This window comes from Bos taurus, chromosome 3, assembly GCF_002263795.3.
Source record: "Bos taurus isolate L1 Dominette 01449 registration number 42190680 breed Hereford chromosome 3, ARS-UCD2.0, whole genome shotgun sequence".
NCBI lineage: Eukaryota > Metazoa > Chordata > Mammalia > Artiodactyla > Bovidae > Bos > Bos taurus.
The window spans coordinates 103,913,681-103,927,815 of NC_037330.1; the positions used below are offsets into that span (position 1 = coordinate 103,913,681).

General features: G+C 36.8%; 1 protein-coding gene across 7 annotated transcripts in view; it reads left to right on the forward strand.

Moving 5' to 3' along the window:
- The window catches only part of FOXJ3 (forkhead box J3), a 125,320-nt gene that overhangs the window by 33,537 nt on the left and 77,648 nt on the right, over window positions 1-14,135 (forward strand). For 5 of the 7 annotated variants that reach the window (XM_005204917.4, XM_059885180.1, XM_005204916.4 and 2 more), the window contains one exon: window positions 13,440-13,764. In XM_005204917.4, the coding sequence (XP_005204974.1) occupies window positions 13,440-13,764 (325 nt within the window). Of the gene's footprint in view, window positions 1-1,626; window positions 2,489-13,421; window positions 13,765-14,135 lie in introns of those variants that run through there. The other 2 variants (XM_059885182.1, XM_059885181.1) reach the window with 2 other exon arrangements.

Consider the following 14,135-nt stretch of genomic DNA (forward strand, 5'->3'; position numbering starts at 1 on the left):
AAAATGCTGTGAACATTTGTTTTTATGTCTTTGTGTGGACATATGATTTATTTTGGATAAGTACCTTGGAATGAAATGACTCTTAGCACTTGGTGGGTGCATGTATAACTTTAGCAACTGTCAAAACTGTTTTAGAAATCGTGGTACCATTTTATATTCCCACCAGCAGTGTATGAGAGTTCCATTTGCTGCATGTCTTTGTTAGTGCTTTGTGTGGCCAGTCTTTTGATTTTAGCCATTCTAGCAGGTGTGCAGTGATACCTCAGTGTAGTTTAATTTGCAGTTCCTTAATAACTAATGACGTTGAGTATCTTTTCATGTGCCATAACACACTTACTTTCTTAGTTGAAGTATCTATTCAAATCTTTTGCCCATTTTTAAAAATTGAATTTTCTTTACAGTGAGTTTTGAGAGTTCTTTATATATCTTGGATACAAGTTCTTCTTAAGATACATGCTTTGCAAATGTTTTCTTCCAGTCTGTGGCTTGTCTTTTCGTTCTAACAGTGTGTTTTGAAGAATATAAGTTTTTGATTTGATAAAGTTTGTCAGTTGTTTTATGAATTGTAATTTTTCATGTCATATCTAAAAAATGTTTGCCTAACCAAAAGTTATAAAGATTTTCTATTATGATTTCTTTTGTAAATTTTATAGTTCTAGTTTTTACATTTAGTTCTGGGATTCGTTTATCAAGTTTTTGTGTATGATGTGAGGTAAGGGGTCATTGTTAACTTTTCTTCCCATACAGGTAGCCAGGCAGTTGTTTCAGCACCAATTTTTGGAAGTCTTTCCTTTCCCTGCCAACTTGTCTTGGGACATTTATCAAAAATCACTTGGCTGTATATGTTGGGTCTATTTTTGGATTCTGTTCTGTTGATTTATGTATCTATCCTTTCACCAGAACCACTTGTCTTGATTACTGTAGTTTTTCAGTAAGTCTTGAAATCTGAGTCTTAAGTACTTCATGCTTTACAAGTTGAGGAAAGAGCTCGATAATCCTGTATTTGCTTAGTGATGGGTTAAACATTGAGATAAAGACAGACGTTCATATATATGAATTACCAATTAAATTTTTCAGAGATGATAAAGAACTATGGCTTCCTTGAGCACGTGGGAGGAAATACCACTGAGGAAAGATGGTGGCCATTTATGGAAGAAGTTTCTGTAAGGAGAAGAAGATAAAGTCTATGTTAAAGACAGTAAAGATAGGCTTTAAAGTGATGATGGCAAGAAACAAGAAGTAGAAACAAAGAATATAAAATCCTTATGAGCCAGTAGTGAAATAAGCAAGATAATTCTCCCCTGGAGTCTAAGCTGCAACAGCTTGAACAGATTTTATTAGTAAATATTTCACCCTACATTGCGTGCAATTTCTATGAAAATTAATCCTCTTCATACCACAGAATGGTAATCAGTATTAATGTATTATATTAATTGATAATGATTCATGGGCACTTAGAAAAGAAGGTCTTATTTATATATTAACTAATGGATAGTATCTTAAACTTTTTGGTATCAAAAATTAGTGTTCAAAGAGCATGCGTTTGTGAATTTTATCTATCAAAATTGATTGTATTGAAAAGTTAAAACTAAAACAAAATTAAAATATTTATTAATTTACATACATATATAGTAAACTAATTATATGTTAACATAGATAACATTGTATGAAAAATCATTGTATTTTCCAAAACAAAAATTTAGAAGATTAGTGTTGCTTTACATTTTTGCAAATTTTTAAAATGTCTGGCTTCATAGAGATAGCTGGATTATATTCTATGCCTCTTCGTTCAGTCTCTTTTGATAGCACCCATCACATAGCATCTGAACAGCTCCACTGTACACTTTTGAGAGGATCACAGTGAAAAAGACAAGTAATATCTTACTCTGAAAACTGTTTTGATCCTTTAGATCCCCTGAAAGGGTTTGGGCTACGCTTGAGGACCAACGAGCCATAAACATCATATGTAGCAGCTTAACCTGTTTCTTTAGCATTTTCTGTGTATCACACTTAACACTTAAAAATTAAATGGGCTCACATTCCATGATTTTAACCTTCTGCTAACATAGATGGCATATTATTGGTATAATGTCATGGAGGCAGTGTGTATGGAGATATCAAGTAAATGTTGTGTATCGTGAGTTGAAGCAGTATGGTTGCAGAGAGGTCAGGATAAACACTTAAATGAATAAATACATGTTACTCAGAGGACGTTTATTATTGCATGAAAGTGAAAGTCACTCAGTCGTGTCCTGACTCTTTGCAACCCCACGGAATTCTCCAGGCCAAAATACTGAAGTGGGTAGATTTCCCCTTCTCCAGGGGATCTTCCCAACCCAGGGATCAAACCGAGGTCTCCTGCATTGCAGGCAGATTCTTTACCAGCTGAGCCACAGGGGAAGCCCGAGAATACTGGAGTGCATAGCCTATCCCCTCTCCATCGGATCTTCCTGACCCAGGAATAGAACCTGGATCTCCTGCATTGCAGGTGGGTTCTTCACCAACTGAGCTATGAGGGAAGCCATTATTATTGCATATACACATATTTTTAGAAAACTGAGTATAAGAACTATTGTGATACCAGATTCTGTCTTGGTTTTTAAGTAACATGTAGAGATGCCTTTGAGTATTCTTATATCAAAGGGATTCTTGTTCCTTAGCTTTCCAGCTGCTCAAGACACATAGAGATTCTAATATGTAGAGTGAAATATAAATGTAAAATACAGTACTTACATGATGACAGAATGTAGTTCAGTGGTTAATGTCCAGAAATAATTGTTTTTTCCTCCTTAAATTGTAGAGTAAAATATTTTTAAGGTGAAAATTACATATATAGCATAAAGGTATCTTTTGAAAGTATGATCCCTAAACTTTAGCTCAAATGGACTTTAACTTTGAGTATGGCTTGTATGAATTTATGAATCTCAGATTATATATTTGAATAATAGAGTAATTTGGAGAGAATCTAGAGAAGAGCAGTAACTATATTATGGTTCTTAATTCAAATCCTGTTGGAGTTCTGGACATTAAACTTTGAGAAGGAACCCAAATGGTGTTAAAACTGTAAATAATCACAATTCTGACCAGGTCTCATATTCCAAGATAGACTTTAAAGAAATTTTCTTCTGTAGCGAGGGAGATATAGATTAGCCTGTTAAAATATTGTTATTTCAAACACAATGAATTACTACATACTTTTTGTGAACTTTTCTTCCCTTGGAGATAAAGAATATTGTTGGTTTCCAAAACAGGTCTCCAAACCAGGGCTTTTAAAAATGATATAATGAAGTTCTTTTTCATCTCTGATTTTATGATAGATATCTCTGAAACCACAATTGTGTTTGCAAATGGCAGTTGCCTCACTAAATCCAAGTTTTTGCATAAGCTTTGTTGTGAATATTCTTGGAATTATAAGGGTAAGACAAAAGTTGTGAAGGTCAAGAGTTTTGACTTGTAAACTTGTACTATTTGTGTATTGGATTTCTTATCCTAAATTATGATTCTTCCACCTGTATTCTCACTTCAAACCAGTGAGGATTTTTGTAGCTTGTCTTTTAAAAAGATCATTATTCATTGGAAGTTTAAAGGCTCAGTCATTCATACCTTAGTGGTGATTAGTTTGATGCTGTCCACTTTCCTCCTAAATAGAGCAGAGATCAACTGCTTTGAAAAGATGAGAGTGTTTACTGGAAGAGAAGAGCAAGTTACTAATTTTGGAGCTTATAATACCAATTTCAGGGATGAATTTTGGAGGCTTATGTCAGTGTGAGATGGGAGAGCCAAGATAAAGATGCTTCTTAGAAGTATGCCTGATATAAACCATGTACATTGAATTTTATTGGGAACAAGCTGGTTCTATACCAGGAAAATGGAAAAATTTATTTCTTTTTTTCCCTTGTTATACTTCTGTCTCTCTGCTCCAAAATATCCAGCTGGGACTTTTATACTTTTAGAACTTTGGATTTTTAGAACTCCTTTATAGAATAAATAAGATTTTGTGGGCTGTTTCAGGAATCATCATTATAGAATCTTATTTCTGTGGGAAGAGCATATTTTCAATTTTCATATGCAGTCTACAAACAAAATTTAAAAACACAACCCTTTCTGGGTCATTTCTTTGGAGTAAATAATTGAATGAGGGGCTCATTTCCATTGAGGTTGATAAATGATTATTGTCCCAAAGAAAGGCAATGCCAAAGAATGCTCAAACTACCGCACGATTGTAGTCATCTCACATGCTAGTAAAGTAATGCTCAAAATTCTCCAAGCCAGGCTTCAGCAATACGTGAACTGTGAACTTCCTGATGTTCAAGCTGGTTTTAGAAAAGGCAGAGGAACCAGAGATCAAATTGCCAACATCCACTGGATCATGGAAAAAGCAAGAGAATTCCAGAAAAACATCTATTTCTGCTTTATTGACTATGCCAAAGCCTTTGACTGTGTGGATCACAATAAACTGTGGAAAATTCTGAAAGAGATGGGAATACCAGACCACCTGACCTGCCTCTTGAGAAATCTGTATGCAGGTCAGGAAGCAACAGTTAGAACTGGACATGGAACAACAGACTGGTTCCAAATAGGAAAAGGAGTACGTCAAGGCTGTATATTGTCACCCTGCTTATTTAACTTCTATGCAGAATACATCATGAGAAACGCTGGGCTGGAAGCAGCACAAGCTGGAATCAAGATTGCTGGGAGAAATATCAATAACCTCAGATACGCAGATGACACCACCCTTATGGCAGAAAGTGAAGAAGAACTAAAAAGCCTCTTGATGAAAGTGAAAGTGGAGAGTGAAAAAGTTGGCTTAAAGCTCAACATTCAGAAAACGAAGATCATGGCATCCAGTCCCATCACTTCATGGGAAATAGATGTGGAAACAGTGTCAGACTTTATTTTTCTGGGCTCCAAAATCACTGCAGATGGTGACTGCAGCCATGAAATGAAAAGACGCTTACTCCGTGGAAGGAAAGCTATGACCAACCTAGATAGCATATTCAAAAGCAGAGACATTACTTTGCCAACAAAGGTCCGTCTAGTCAAGGCTATGGTTTTTCCAGTGGTCATGTATGGATGTGAGAGTTGGACTGTGAAGAAGGCTGAGCGCCGAAGAATTGATGCTTTTGAACTGTGGTGTTGAAGACTCTTGAGAGTCCCTTGGACTGCAAGGAGATCCAACCAGTCCATTCTGAAGGAGATCAGCCCTGGGATTTCTTTGGAAGGAATGATGCTAAAGCTGAAACTCCAGTACTTTGGCCACCTCATGCGAAGAGTTGACTCATTGGAAAAGACTCTGATGCTGGGAGGGATTGGGGGCAGGAGGAGAAGAGGATGACAGAGGATGAGATGGCTGGATGGCATCACTGACTCGATGGACGTGAGTCTGAGTGAACTCTGGGAGTTGGTGATGGACAGGGAGGCCTGGAGTGCTGCAGTCCATGGGGTTGCAACGAGTCGGACACGACTGAGCGGCTGAACTGAACTGAACTGAACTTAGGGCATGTCAGATTAAAACCACTGAGTAAGAGTGACAGTCATTTAAAATTTAGAAAATTCTGAAGAGTAGGAATTTGATGATAATAGGTAATATTTATTGAATGATTATTTACAAAATTCTTCTTCAGTCAGTCAGTTCAGTCGCTCAGTCGTGTCTGACTCTGCGACCCCATGGACTGCAGCACGCCAGGCCTCCCTGTCCATCACCAACTCCCGGAGTTCACTCAGACTCACGTCCATTGAGTCGGTAATGCCATCCAGCCATCTCATCCTCTGTCGTCCCCTTCTTCTCCCGCCTTCAGTCTTTCCCAGCATCAGGGTGTTTTCAAATAAGTCAGGTCTACACATCAGGTCTTCTTAATGGTTTGTATATATATCTCACGTAATCCTCACAACAGTTCTTTGGGGTGGGTACTGTTTTTATCCTCACCTTAAGGTCATATAACTAAAAGTGAAAGAACTTGGATTTCAGTACAGGCAGTTTGCTCCAGAGGCTGTGTTCTTTTTTTTTTTTTAATTAATTTATTTTTAATTGAAGGATAATTGCTTTACAGTATTTTTTTGGTTCTTGCCATACATCAACATGAATCAGCCATAGGTATAGTATGTTCCCTCCCTCTTGTAGGTCCCTCCCATCCCCTACCTCACTCCACCCCTCTAGGTTGTCACAGAGCCTGGGTTTGAGTTCTTTCAGTCATAAAACAGAGCCTGTGTTCTTAATTACCATATTTTTTCTAAAGTAGGATGTTGGCCATGTTATTTTGCTGAAATTGAACTAGGAAACTTTGGCTTTGCTGGTATATGATAACTAATCTTGAAAAATAACAGCAGCTCCTTTTGCTTGGAATAACTTAAATTGCTTCACTTACACATTAAAAAAAATTTTTTTTTTTAATGTCACATGCTTCCAAAATGTAAGGTCAACCTGTAGTAATTATTTTTTTACTTTTTAAGGTTCTGCTGCAATATGCCTTGGGTACCCAAATATCTACATGTACTCTTCTTCCTATAAGTAGAACTCACTTCCCCCTTTCCCAAGAGAAACAACCTAGAATTTTATTCATTTATTATATCCAGCTGAAATTCTAAGCTCTCTGGGTGCTTTCACTTTCATTAGATCCCAGAGTGGCTTCTTGGTTTATGGTAGAGGAGAAGGAATAGAATAAAAGCAATAAAAGCCATTAGTTAGAAAATGGGATAATGAGAAGCACAAAATACTCACTAGGCCATATTGATTATAAAATCTTCCTGGGTAGCAGTGGCAGAGCCTCATGCCATGACAGTATAATAAGTTCCTTGATTCTGCTTTTGGGCTCTGCATTGTTCCCTGTGCCTTCTGAAGGGGCTCACCTTGTGGCCACATCTGAGGTGGGTATGGGTGAAGATGCCCTTTCTGGGAAATGCACAACTTTATAGCTCACTTCTTACTGATTAGCTTGGGTATTATTTTGGATACCTAAGAGACTTTTGCAGTCTAGGCATCCCCCTGCCCCCATACAGTTATTTTAAAAAGCTTAATTTTCTAGACTTTTTGCTACTTTGAGCCAAAGGACATGCCTAGGCAGAATTTTTTAATGTGAAGACTCTGCCCTCTGTGCTTGGAACTTACCCCAGGGACTTCTAACCTTCTGGTGCCATGGAATCCCTTCAAAGTCTGGTGAAACCTGTAGACACTTCTCAGAATAAGGTCTCAAAATTCATAAAATAATATACTTAGGATTATAAAAGAAACCAATTAATTATATTAGCAAAATATTAACTTTATAACAGTAATATATGTATCTTTGAATTAACACATTAAATAAAAAATCTAATGGCAAATCTTAATACACTGTCATAAATTTGAAGTAGTGAATTTAAAAAGTTGAGATTCTGTAACATTTATCACAGTATATGAATATATTAGTGATTTTTGTTGATGGCAGAGTCATGGGTACTGTTAATGCTACTGTGATTTGTTGTCTACTTTCCTAATTAAAGAAAGTGCTTAGTTTCAGTTACAAGTTAGTAGAAATAAAGGTTATATTTTCCCCCGTCCAAGTTCTTTTACCTCCTGAGGGAATGATGGCGCTGGTGAGGCCATTGAGGTGTAATAGTCTTGGGTAGAAAGTCAGCACCTCACAACATTGCTTTTGTTTGGCAAGACAACACTCTTCTCTATTGCTAAGGCTGCAGTTTTGCAGCCATCAGTCAGTTACTTCGGTTGGCTCTTTCAGAAGCAGTATGTGTTTTTTTTTTTTTTCAACCATGTAGGACTTCCAATTGTAGGACTTTTATCTTGAACTGCAGGCCATGAGCAGAGAGTACCTCCCTTAGCAAATCTGCGTTTTCTCCATCTCTGCTTGCAACTCTATTTGAAGTTAATTTTTCTTTTAGGACTTTGTTTTAATTAACTAGAAGGAGGCAACACATGCCAGTATTCTCAATTTTTCCTATAGTAATTCTCTACTTGCTATATAGCCTCAGTTGGCATATGATCTGTTTTCCATTTACAGTAGGTGACAATTTGACCAAATCCTTTGTCACTTTAATAAGTGTTACCAACTTTCCATCCTGCAGTTTTAGAGTTCTTAATGTTTACCTCATCCTCTCCTCTAAGAGAGTGTCTTTTTTTTTTTTTCCTATTTTATGTATGTATCATAATTTATTTCTACTGAATATCTAGGTTATTTTCAATTTTTACTATTATAAATATTTATTTTAAATTTTTTTTTTTTTTTTAACTTTACAACATTGTTTTGGTCTTATTTTAGGTCCTATTACTTGTATCGCTTCACTTCCGTGTCCCAGATTCCATGTTTGTTAGTAGTTGCGTTCACCTGCTGGTAGAGTTCTTTTTATAGTACTTAAACACGTAAAACTTCCCTGGTAGCTCAGCAGTAAAGAATCCGCCTACAGTGCAGGAGATATGGGTTCGATTCCTCACTTGGCATTAAAGGAAATGGCAACGCACTCCAGTATTCTTGCCTGGAAAATACTATGCACAGAGAAGCCTGGCAGACTACAGTCCATGGGGTCGCAACAGTCAGGCATGACTTAGCGACTGAGCAACAGCAAACATAAAAAGTCTGGAAGGTAGCAGTTCAGGACTAGGATGGCAGCTTCACAGTTGGTTCACCAAAAAATCAGGGACCCAGATCCCTTCTTTCTGCTCCATGCCTTCAGCATATGACTTCCATTTCCACAGATCACTTTATGGCCAAAGATGACTGTTGGCACACTAGCTGTTGTATCCACATTCAGGATAGGGCAAAAGGTGTAATAGTATCCAGAATAAAATTTGGGTTGTAGTCTTAAGGAAGAAGGCCACAACAGGTATTAGGTGGTAGTTAGTGGTCTCTGCCATCGACCTTGCTTCTGATTGCCTTGAATGCTGAGATGCAGTAACAGGAATTATGTTTTAAAATGTTTAAGTATATATATGTATTTTGACCCCCTGAGATGCATGTGATCAGAATTACTACTGTGGTAATTACAAGGATTTCTTTTAAGTTCCCAGTTGCTCAGTTTTTCACATGATACCAGGTCTTAAGATAAAATGGCAAGGAATGGAGGGGGAACATTCAGGCATATCTAGGTCACAAAATCATAATACTCATTACTCTTATTTTCCTTGATGTCTTCCTTGATGTCTTCCTCTTAGGTCCATTTAGGAAAGCCAACAGTACCTCTACCCATTTCCCACCTTTTCAATCCTATTGAAGTCTTGAACTTTTTCTTTGTAAGCTTTGGTTACTCCTCAGGTATTAGAGAAATTACAGAGGGAAGCCAAGCAACAGGCTGAAGTAGCTAAAATGCGAATTTGTGAGCATATCATTGGCAGTATGTCATTAAGTGAGGTCAGAACCCCTTTTTTCCTCCTGTATGGTGGAGTTGTTAGATCTTGATACTCTTTACCTTTTCATTGTATGCAGAGAAAATTCCTCATGCAACTCCTTTTAAGCAATAGATACCATTATAGATTTAAGAACTTCAGACATAATTTCTTCATGCCTTGCTTTATCCTGCAAGTAACATTATCTTCTTACCTTTACTTCCGTCTCCCCATTTTTCTCTCCTCTTGTAGTAGAACTTTCTGTCTCTGTGTAGTGCTACTTGTCAGTCTGTGCTGAGTCACATTTTTTTCCAGTTCATAAAGGACTTCAGTCCTGTGGTTTTCCTTCCTCATACTGTTGAGTCCTCTTTTCTTTTACCTCTTCCTTTTAGCTTGAAAACATGTTTGATCTTGTTTGTTTGGGGAGGAGCATACCCACCTTCATTGGATAGTCACTATTCTGATCATTTAAGCACCCTTTACCCACTATATTCATAGGCATTGCAGGAGCAGAAAAGAATCAGAAAATTCCTTCTTCTAAGGAGCTCATGGCCTCATGAGAGAGTTAAAGATAATTTAATTCTGTGTAAGTTCTGTAATAGAAGTATTTATAATCTGTAGGGGTAAGATCTAGTTCAATTTAGGAGATGGAGAATGAGAAGAGTAGATTGACAAGACTTTCTGGAGCGGGGGGTGGAAAAGGAAGTGAGGATAGAAAGCTTATGATGTAATTGTACATGTGAAAACAGCATGGTTGAGCCAAACTGAGGTTATAATTGCTCTAGAAATTTATCAAGAAGGATTAACAAAAGGTAAATGAAAGCTAATGTAGTTGAAAATGAGGCATTTAGAATTAGTATAATAGGAGAAGAGGAACCATTGAAAGTTTCGGGGCACAGTGGCAGGAAAACATTGCTGACTTCTCTCTTGGAGTATATGCATGGACCCTGGAGGTGCTTAGCAGGGAGGAATCAGAGCCTACAAGGCCAGCTAGGAAGCTTTTGGAATGAGGTGAGGTAATGAGGGCCTGACATTTCTTAACCAGATTTCCATAACCAGATTCCTCAGAGCCTCTCCTGCTGTTTTTAAATCTGCCACCATCTGTTCTCTTATACAAGTGGACTTCTGTCATCACCATTCCATTGAGAGGTTTCTTTCTAAAGTTACTTGATGATCTGGCCAAATCTAATGGTCATTTTTTTGTCTTCTCAGTAGAGAACCACTGCAGCAACCAGCCTAAGCAGCAACAATGGAGACACTTTTTATCTCCCCACCAAGGATATGTAAAATTGAACAAACAGCAAAGAAAACAGAAACCCAGTTTTTCAGATTTTAAATTTAAGAGAGATTTTTATAGTCTACTTCAAATTAGAACTAGTAGACATAAGCACAACAATGGAATACTTTTTACTCATGATGTCTTTGACTAGGCACAAATTCTTTCCAGCCTATTTAGATCTTAACTTACTTCAAGTCTTAGCTAAAGTTCTTCTGTTTCTTAAGGCTGCAGCCCATGTTGTCTTCTACTTTTTTCTGAACCATTACAGAACCCATAGCTCTTTTTCAACTCTTTCTTGTATTTGACTTTCCTAATTGGAGTATAGGTTCCTAGAGGATAAAAATTTTATCTTAATTGCTGTGTGTATAAAATTTTACTCTAGAATAATCTTGTATACATGTGTAATCACAAATTCTTATTAAATGTTATAACAGTATTAAGTACCTACTTACTGTATGTTCATGTTTTATTACTGAGATTCTCATAAAGTCAGTGGCACTGGTGGAAGGAAACAGAAGTTAAAGATGATTTTCAATAGGAAGCATCCGCAATATCTGTTATATTCCAGTTTGCAATGTACTTTTACATTATCTTTGAAAATGTATATGACTAGCTGCGTGGGGAATTTGAACAAAATAAAGCTGTTTGGTAGAGACTTAATTGAGACCAATACGATGACAGCCTGGTATAATAGCCAATGCTTGTAGAATAAAATGTGAATGATAATAGCAGCAACTATCAATACTGTTATCACCACCACCAAGAGCTAATATTTATTGCCTGTTTATTGTTTGCCAGTCACTGTACTTTATGTCAGCGAGAGGTAGATACTATTATTCTAATATTACAAGTAAGTATGGTAGAAAAACTGCTAGACTGGGCATCAGGAGCTCTGAGCTCTGGTTTTAGTTCTGCTGTTAACTATTTGTATGAATTTGTTTTTCATCTTTAGATTGAAGCGATTGTTCTCTGATCTCTAGGGTACTTTGCCTACTCTTTGACATTCTGTGATCTCTAAATTATCTTGGCTTCTTATTCCACAAGTTTCTATAACTTATTTCATTCTGGAAACAGACGTTTCTGGCTGAGATTGTAGAACAGGAGGGTGAGGTTTTTTTTTTAGATCTCTGAAGGTGCTGTATAGAGGAATTTAAAGTTCAGGTTTCAGAGGAATGCATACTGTAGAGATGGGAAGGGAGAATGAAAAATGTAAAACTGTTAATCAGAATATAAGAAAAAGAATATCTGGTAATGCAGATAGAATCCTCATGGCTGTCTCTCGATTGCTTGATCTTGTTTACTTTATGGTTCATTAGTACCTTCCCTAGATACTCCTAGAGCAATATTATTAACTAACACTTATTGAGTGTTTCTTCCTAGTGTAAGTTACCCATTTAATTTTTAATTCTCAAAGTAGTATTTTAACCATAAGCATTATTATTGTTTCATTTCACAGATGAGATGGGGTTTAGAGATACTAACATTTTCATAGTCTCACAGATAGTAACTGGTAGATTATGTACTTGAATTCTGGTCTACTTGACTCTAGAATCTGTTCTTTATCAGTTCTACATTGCCTTCCAGAAGTTCAGATCCTAAGCACAAAGTGTAGATTGTTTTTTGCCTGTGGCCATTTGGAATGAAGGGTATATGTGGGATTTTCTTTGCCACAGTTTTTTCTTTTTACTGAGATATTTTAAATTTCCTATTTTGTTTTCTTTTTTCCTTTATTTTCATATCAGTTAGAAGTCTTTCATGCCTCTCTGCTTTGTTGTCAGGCTCACTTTTCCTGCTTCTTTGATCCCAGGATAGGAAAGTTTGTAGCCCTTGTTGAAAGTTAGCCATGCTAGTGTGAAGTGTCAAGCTTTGTTTTATTTTATCTTTCATTCTTAGGGCAGCTTCCTTCTCTCTCCAGAATATGTGTTAACCTGGCAGGTGTTGTTTTTTCTTTCTTTGAGTGGTAATGGTTTGAAATTTTTCGGCCTTGGAGAGAGAGAGATTACAGAATCCAGATTACTGGATTACTGGATGTTTTTGTAAGCCTGTCCTTGAGTTTTTAATGCTTCTTTTCCTGCTTTTCATTTATGTGACTTTATCTCTTATATCCTATACTCCCAGATCTTAGTTTTTTAAAGCTTGTTCTTTGACTTTTTTTTTTTAAACCGCGTGGTGCTGCCTATTCTCCATTTCTGTATTTCATCTGTGTCCTTGAGTTTGCATTCCTCTTTTCGGTCAACTCCCCCAGCTAGCTTGTCTCCTTGCTATTCTTGTCTACCCTGCTTTACTCTTCCTACCTCCCACCTGCTCAGCTATACCTTCTTTCCTCCATGTAAATTCCTGTGCCTGTTTCTCAGTTACTTCTCTGACCTCTTGTCTACACTTTACTTTTGGTATTCTTTTGTATGATTTCCCTAAAATTTATGTAAAAGAAATGCCAGATATGTAGTCTTAAGTTTTAAAAGGGCCTGTGGTGTTGGTGAGTAAAGAGCTGGACTGCAGACAGATTTTTTTTTTTTTCACACTGTGATCCTGTCTATCTGTTCAAAGTGACAGATAGTTGTTTTAAGAAAACTGACATAAAAATTTTTACACTTTGTATGTTTGCATTGTTCTGTCTCTTGTATAGTTTCAAACCAAATTTGTTGTTTTGGAGAGGAAGAAATTAAGAAAAAAAATTGGAAATGTAATCCCTTAAATATTTGGTTTGGTCATTAATATACTCAATCTTTTTCCTCCAGATTTAACTCAGGCTTTCCCTCACTTTGGAAGTCCTAGATTTGTGAATATTGGATATTTTGAGAAGCAGGGGTTCTTTCCTTGATATTGACTAAGGAGTCTATTTACCTTCAGGATGACATCTGAACTGGAGAGCAGCCTAACATCTATGGACTGGTTACCACAGCTCACCATGAGAGCAGCCATCCAAAAATCTGATGCTGCACAAAATGCACATGGAACCGGAATTTCCAAGAAGAACGCACTCCTTGACCCAAATACAACCCTGGACCAGGAAGAAGTCCAACAGCACAAAGATGGGAAACCTCCATACAGCTATGCCAGCCTCATTACATTTGCAATCAATAGCTCACCCAAAAAGAAAATGACTCTGAGTGAGATCTACCAGTGGATTTGTGATAACTTCCCATATTATAGAGAGGCTGGCAGTGGTTGGAAGGTAAGGATTTTATTTAAGTTTTTATTTTTATACTGTGAACAAGAACAATATTGGCTTCTACTGAAGGTAAAGCTTTGTGGAGGTTTATGTAATTAAAGGTGAAATTCTGATTACTAGTCATTTTTAGGATGTAAAAGAAATGTTTTTAGTTTGATGAATAACTATTTTTGGTAGAATATTAATTTGTTAGAACTTTATTGCAAGAGCATAGCATGAAGTGGGAGTAGAGATAAAGTAGCAATCACTGGAAAACCGTACCCACAGTTCAGGTAAGTTGAGAGTCTAAGGTTCGAAAAAACCAACATAGTATTGCAACTAGTATTGTTTTCACGACCCAAGATTTTTAAAAAACCTTTATTTTGAAAGAATTC